The following is an 8,297-nucleotide window of genomic DNA, read 5'->3' as shown; positions in this document are numbered from 1 at the left end:
AACCTTAAAAAGCCCCAAAATGACATACTAGGGAGTGCGCCCCGCATACTCGTCATCGAAGCACAAAGTACATGTCCCTGATGCATAAAATCAACATTAAGCTGAGCATACACTTGCGTACGCCCAACGTACTCCTCCAGGGCCCAAAAATCCAAAATAAGCTCTTAATGGTTAAGACAATGACTTCCAAACTTGGATATGACCCTAATGAGATGTCTTAACATGTAAATTTGGCACCTTTACTCCTTTGCAAGGCTTATGGGACCAAAACTTAATACAATCCATAATAGTCACCTAAACTCATGCATGCACCACAATAAATCATCAAGATGAAATTTTTATGAACAATGGATCTCCCAAAGGCCAAGATCCATCATTATACGCTCTTAGAGTAGCCCATACTCATAAGGATGACTCTAAGGACCAAAAAAACCCAAATTACTCCTTCAACTAGATCTAAAACCTAGAGTCATCTAGATAGAAATGATATACCTCCAAAATGTAGATCAATATACAACAAGCTTAGATCCAAAAGCTTCAAGCAATCCCACACTTCTCCAAGAAGTTCCTTCTTCCTCTATGAACACCAAAAAAGCATGAAATACCACAAAAGCTCAAACACCACTCAAATGAGGGTTAGGGTTTGTTTCTAGGGTTTATAGGGATGAAGGCCGAAGATAAGAGGGATTAGTGGTGAGTTAAGGAGCTTAAATAGGGTCCAAGGCCCTTAATTAGGGTTTAGGTCTAATTGGTGTATGCCCAACGTACTTCTGGTATGCCCAGCGTACTCCATAAGGCATGCATGATCATTCCCTTAGTATGCCCGGTGTATGAAAGTGTACACTGCGTACTGGCCTTCTCACTAGTATGACATGCGTACACTTGTGTACACCCCACGTACCCGGTTTAACCCTAAAAACACCAACCTTCTAAAGTCCATAACTTATTCGTTATAAGTCCATTTCCTATGATCCTTATATCCACGATAAGGCAACGAGAAACTCTATGCTCCTATCAACTCATAATTTCCACAAAACTTCACAAACTAAAATCCAATTTCCATAAAAGCCCGAATTGACACTTTACGGATATACCCCTTGGCTCCAAAGCACAAACCAAACACCTGTATCATCTAAATCACATTACCCACACCCAAATGGGTGTAAATCTCTTTTCCTCAAAGGCCCTAAGCCTAATGATACCTGATCTTCGGTCACCACCCCACATTAGGAAACGATTTGGAATAGGGCGTTATAGTTTTTGTGTTCTTAGAGGAAGGAGAAGGAAAGGAAAACATCTTGGAAGCTTGAAGCAACCTTAGATCTATAAGTTTTGCACCCTTCTTCATATCTATAAGGTATAAAGTTTATACCTTGATGCTTATTTTGTCATATCTAGCTTGTATGATGCTATTATGTGCTTTTTTTTTGTCTCCAAGCTATTGTGTTCTTGAGTATGGATTGCTCTAGACCAAATGGGTTGTCCTTTTGGATGTTTTGTAGTGTCTAGAGTCATAAAAATTTAACCTTGGTCCCTTATTCCCTTCCATGAAAATGATGGAGATCTTAAGAGATTAAGACAAGTTAGGGTTTTGGTATTGGGCATTTTCTAGTCATGAAAACTCATAAAGATGAAAACTTTATGGTTTGGAATGATATTTGAGGGCTAGATCTACGAAAGGAATTGATGAAATAAACACTTAATAGGAAAGCAACATTTGGCCGAGTATGTTGGGTGTACTCTCTTGGGAGCCCAATCTAGACCTTGAGTATGTTAAGCGTACATGCTGAGTATACTGGGCATACTCAGCCTGAGTCAACTCGATTAAATTTTTTGACCTTTAACCTTGACTAGATTTTAACAAAGTTTAACCTAGGGGTATTTTGGGTATTTTTAGTTATGGTTGAGTTTGGTCACTATCGATGTATACATGACTGGTAGAGCTGAGTTTCGGATCAATGTCCCGCTCAACTATCTTTTCAGACTAAGAGGTGAGTTCTCCTCATTATACTTGTGGGTCGAAGGCACCAATGACGACCCACTAGGCTATATATCCTAGTATATAGGATGTTGTTATGTTGTAGTGATATGTTAGATATGTATCTTGGTATATTGGATGTTGTTATGCTGTGGTGATCTGTTAGATCAACATCCTGGTATATAGGATGTCGTTATGTTGTACTGATTTGTTAGATCTGTATCCTGGTATATAGGATGTGCTATGCGGTAGTGATATGTAGTTCTGCATGTTGCATGTTAATTGTTTATATGTTTATCTGTTGCATATGTTGACATAGTGTGGTTTGGGGTTGAGGGTTTACTGCTATGTGTGTGCGACAACAAACCGGGGGTAACCTAGCCTGATGGCTATGGACCCGAGGGTATACTAGTCCAATGAGTGATTAGACCTGTTGTATAGTGGCATTCCAGTCTGATGACTGATTGGGCCGGGGGTAATCCAGCCCAATGGTTGTAGGCCCAAAGGTATTCTAGTCTGATGACTAATTGGACCTAACGTGCATGATTGTATATGTTATATATGTTGTGTGTGGTACTTTATGGGAAACTCACTAAGGCATTGGCTTACAGTTTCAGTTTATTATTTAAGGTACTTCAGAAGATCATGGGAAAACAAATACGTGATCGTCCACATCCTCTTGGTATATGATTTTGGGATACTCTGATTATGATTGTTTTTCTTGGAAACAATGTTTTGTAACAATTATGGTCGTTGGGTTGTTTTTGAAAAATTGAAAATTTTACTTTGATTTTTAGGATATTACAATTCCAAATGAATATGGTTCAAGATATAGAGAGAGATGAATTAGAAAATTAAAGATTTATAAGATTGTTGTATTTCTAAAGAGATAAAATATGACCTGGAAAATTGATGGGGAGTATGAAGTATTTATATGGTAAGGTTTTTTTGGTGGTGGGGGGGATGGGCTAGTTGTTTATAGTCATCGGGGAACGACCCGACCCAGTTAAGACCAAACCGAGCTAAGATATAATCATTGGAGACATACTTCAAACTTAGAACTGCTAAATTTCTTAATTTAGGGACCTGCTCTAGATTATCAGTCTAGACTACCTAAGGACTCATTGGTTGGTCTTAGACAGATCCATGTTGTAACTTTCAAAGACCTGTCTGAACTTACTTACAGGATCGGCCCCAAGGGTGGGGGAAGGGGAGCTGGTCAACTGCTGTCGAGGGTAGCAATGGACCAAAGGGCATCAACTTTTCATCAGCTCTTATGGGTATGCATACAATATTTAGGCCAAAGTTAGTTGCTAACTAATAATATTTAGCCTAGTGAAGTGCATGTTAATTCTGAGCAAAGAGGCGACTAACAAAATGAAAAGCACTTCTAATTGCCTAAATTGAAGGAAGACAATTTTTGAAATCAAGGTGTCACACACCTAAGTTGAAATCAAGGAGTTGTCGAGTCCAGAGGCCAAGAACAATATAAGGCTTGAGGGAGTGGTCTCGACACTCCTCGACAAAAGCTGATTTGGACTTGGGGAACACTGGCCACCAACTCGACATGCCAAGTTCGGTGGCCAAACTCGGTGAAGTTCTGTCAAGCTCTCTCTTCTTTGCCTTCTTCTTCCCGTTTTCTTCTCCTTACCTCGACAACCTTCTTCTTCCCCATTTCTTCCACTCCCTCTATTTGGCATTACAATGAAGAAAATAGTGTTTGGCTGAGGTGGAGTTTGGTGCACTCAACACCACTAACACCACCCCCCCAGCCTAATTGGTTACCATTATAGTATTTCATATTTTCACTTCTCGTCGGCTTCTGATTTCCAAAACAAACTTCCAATTCAGACATTGAGTGAAGCTTATTCGAGTTCAGTTCTCGGAGCAATATAACCGGTTCAAGTTTTTGAGTTCAGTTCTTTGTTATTGGGACCGGCAGCGAGCTCTTAAAGAAGCAGCGAAATAGTATTATAACGATTCACAATAAGAGATGAAAATATTTCTGATTTCATATTTTAGGATTTCAGTTCTTTGTTACTAAAAGACGCCCAACATGTGTGAGTTTTCAATTAATTTTTCCATATGAAATCTTAGATTTATGTATCTATATATTCTTGTTAAAATAAAGTTATTTATATTAATGTTTTTTTATATATTCTTGTTAAAAATAAAGTTTTTTATATTAATGTTTTTTTTATAGGATGAGAAAGCCAAGAAATGGGCATTTATGTGGAAAGACTGGTTAAGTGGAGAATTTTAAGAATATCATGTTTCTTTAATGAAAGATGTTGATGGTCATAATGAAAATATGTCTTGAGTTCTACGCAATAATTTTTTTATAGAAAAAAAAAAAGGCAAATTTGCCATTGAGTATTATATTATAGTATCTTTGTGTTTGTGGTATGCTTCATGGCTTTTGATTGCTAAATGACTGAATCATGATTTGGATTTGCTTCATCTTGGCATGGTTGATATACTAAAAGTAGTAGTTAACACTTAACAGATGCTAAGATATATAATTGTAAGTATTTATAGTTTTCCCATGATGCCCTTTTGAGGAAGATGTTTATATAGACATTGAGATTTATAATTAATTCTAATAATTGTTATGCTAGAAATTATGATCTTTGATGATATGGTTTGTCCAATATGTGGATTGTGAAGACCAAAGCTATTCGTGGTCACCGAACATTGAGATTTATAATTAGCACATTGGTTTTCGTTGAGTGTTACATTTTAAATTTTTTGTCATTGTACCTATGCATGGAAATATAAACACATTTACATATAAAAGGATTGATTCGAATTTTGTTCATGTTTAGAAGTTTAATAATCAAGCTATATAAAAATGGTATGAACATTGGATCGTTAATTTTTTATCCCATCCTAACTATGCAAAATCAATGAACCAGCACCGATGATTGGAGTTCTTGGTTCATTGATCTTCATTTACGGAAGGGGGTAAAGGATATTTTGGAAGGTGTTTTTTTTGTGATGTGGTGGTATATTTGGCTTTTCCGGAATAAGTCTGTGTTTGAAAAAAAAAAATCAACCGAATAAGAGTCATATTTTTTATGATATAGTTTATATGTTGTTTCTCGGGTGTTCTAATAGGGTTAAGAAGAGTTTTAGGTGGATTTTGTGGCTCCAAAATCCTATTTTAGCTGTTATGTAAAGTTTTCCCTTTTTGCCTTTGTGGATGTTGCTTGGGTGTTTTTGACTAGCTCTTTGCTAGTGTTTTTCTAATATGTTTTTCTGTTGTTCAAAATATATATATATATATATATATATATATATATATATATATATAAAATTGAACCTGCCCTACTGTCTTATACAAGATTATCACTTATTTTCGTACTTAAAAGTTTGAGCTTCATGCTTCACAAGATGTACTAGAATCTACAAATTGTGCTTCAACCTAACTTCTTATCTGGTCCCCAAGTTTATTCATTTGGTCCCCAAGTAATAAACTTGGTCACCATATTTACTTGGTTTCCAATATGTCATATATATGTATAATCCACCATAGCAGAAACTTTTTTTTTGTTTGCCATGTGTTGTCATACAAAATAAGAATCTCTTATCACTATCTTTCATCCATATTTGTCAATAAATGATACTTTTCTTTTCGAACCGACAACAATATTTTATAAATTCTTAATAGTTTCTAACCTCCATCCTGTATTTCGTTAGATATATCACGATTTCCATAATTGTTTTTTTGAACGGCAGACAATTTCCATAAATAATAAAGCAAGATATCTATAAATATATTTACATCGTCGGACAATAATCAACCATATTGTATTATAGAGAAATTAAATTACCTCCTACATTTTTTATGCATATAAATATTCCTATTCATTAAAATTATGACAAGAGATATTCAATTTAATTTTATAGTATGATATATTCTCAAATACTAGGTGTGAGATCCATGTATTACATGAGTTTATTTAAAAAAAAAAACTAAATATAAAATTCTAAACATTTGAAAAGTATGAATTTATAAGAAAAATGAGAAAAATATTGAATTATAAAAATTAAAGTGTTTTTTTTTTCTTTTAAATTTAAACAAATAATTTAGATAAATAAATAAAGAAAATTAATGAATCTTTACTTTGGTAATTTTGAAATTAAAAAAATTCATTAATGAAATTAATATGCATTTATTATTGAATATAAATACTACGTATAATTTAATAAAATGAAAAAACCATAAAATGACATGTTGAATAAGAATTAATTTAAAATAACCACAAAATTACATGTGGCAAAATAAATGAAAATGTGACGTGTGACAAAAAGATCTTTATTTATTAGGAATGATAGATTTAATGAGTTAGTTAAAAAAAATATGAAATAATAACACTTGTTATAATTTTAATAGGTAGAAATATTTGTAGGCATAAAAAGTAAGAAACAATTTAATTTATCATGTATTATAGAACAATTTCTCTTGTATTAAGAATCTTATGATTTATTGTAAATAACGTGTTACAACAAAGTAAGAACAACAGTAGTGAATCTTTTTTAGACTACATATATAGGACAATAATAGAAAAAGTCACGGAATATATGCTTTGCAAACTTTAGCAAAAATTGACTTAAAGGAAGATGAACAAGGGGATGAAATTACGACATCCTATAAACCTTAACCTTAATCAATTTTAAAGTAATATAAAAATAATGAAATTATTCAACTTATTTCTTCTAATTAGAAATAAAAGTTAGGATAAAAATGAATGAAGCTAAGTAACTATTTTTTTGATATTCAATTAATTGATGTAGTAAAGGGCAATTGCAACCCTCAAACATTACAAGTTCATTTACAAAAAAGGTCCATTAACTTAAATATTGGACTATTAACACCCCTTAGGAGCATCATTCAATTAGTTTCTTGCCATAAAGCACCATAAACATGCTCATCCACTCCATAAGATATTTGGGAAAAATCTTTAACACCACCAAACTCTATTATACCACCAATTCCATCTTCATACCCTTGGATGTACATATCATCAATTTCCATCCAATTATAATCAAGATCATGCGATTTAGAAACATTCTGACTGGTCGAAAATTGATGACTACCCTCCCAGTCAGCATTCCATTCTAGCTCTAAACTCATATCACTTTCATCAATCACAATTGGATTAATCTCAGCTTCTAAAGACCGAATCACATTCGATAATCTCTCATCATCACACTCATCATCTACATGTGGTTCATCAAGAATTGACATCCAAAGGGTGTCATCGATTTCCAATGGCTCGAACTCATCAAAACCATCTTGGCCATTGATGGTTGCCCAATTTTCTTGGATCATAGAAGCCATCTAGCAAATGAAATGGATGTGAAAAAAGAGGGGGAATTGAGATGAGAATTTGAGTACACAATGATGAAATGAAGAAAGAGAGTTGGTTTATATAGGCAAAATTCCCACAAGTAAATTATTCAATTGGTGGGCCCTAAAGAAATGATGGTACAATTATCTTTAGATCTACTACATAGAGGTTGCTGAGTAGGATGGACCATATCCCCAAAATCTCAATCGTCAATTCATTTCCACTTTAGAATATTATAGCTGACAAAGTAAATAACTTATAAGAATCGGGTAATCCATAAATAAAAACGAATAATACATTAAGTTTTCTTTAGATATTTATGAAATACACAAGATATTGATTCAAAATTCTTAACAAATTGAAAAGTACTATATATAACAGACTAATAACTTATATAAATGATGACACGTAATACTACGTAATAGTCGTATGTTAGGAAATGTTTGGTGTATATGCAATGTTTTGTGCAAGAGACATTAGGTATGAGATGAAACCCCAACATCAATGATGTAAGTGGAGAAAAGGCCCACAAAAAGGAGACAAATAATGCACCATTTAAGATTGTGTTAGATATGGTAGAACCAAAGTGGAATTGAATTGGAAACTACACCTCCTATGTATTAATGGGGTGACCCCACCTTCAACCAATCTCAACATCTTTTCTTTTTATCTACAACTCCAAACCAAATCTATCTTTACACCTATATCACTAGGATTCTTCTTCTAGTTGAAACAAATCAGGTCAAAATTGAAAAAAAAAAATACAACTTAAACGCCATCGTTTAGGGGTAAGGTTGTTCACGGGTAAAACTGAATGTTTAATTAGACAATTTGGATTTGATTATTTGGTTCGGATTTTTAGATTTTTGGATGAGTTTTCAACAAAATCGAATTATTATTTTGGATTTCAGATTGGTTACGGTTTATAAAATTAAAACCGAATAATCCAAAAAAACCAAATAAAA

General features: G+C 33.6%; 1 protein-coding gene across 1 annotated transcript; it reads right to left on the bottom strand.

Moving 5' to 3' along the window:
• Nucleotides 1-6,730: 6,730 nt before the first annotated feature.
• On the bottom strand, nt 6,731-7,383 carry LOC145064778 (uncharacterized). Its single transcript, XM_079012153.1, has one exon. The coding sequence runs from the start codon at nt 7,320-7,322 to the stop codon at nt 6,873-6,875; it is 450 nt and encodes a 149-aa protein (XP_078868279.1). The 5' UTR covers nt 7,323-7,383; the 3' UTR covers nt 6,731-6,872.
• Between the last annotated feature and the right edge of the window lie 914 nt (nt 7,384-8,297).

The sequence above is a fragment of the Lactuca serriola genome, chromosome 7 (genome assembly GCF_051521515.1).
Source record: "Lactuca serriola cultivar US96UC23 chromosome 7, Lser_US96UC23_V15, whole genome shotgun sequence".
Classification (NCBI taxonomy): Eukaryota; Viridiplantae; Streptophyta; class Magnoliopsida; order Asterales; family Asteraceae; genus Lactuca; species Lactuca serriola.
Note: the sequence above shows the minus strand (reverse complement) of the source record. Positions and strands in the feature narration are given on the sequence as shown.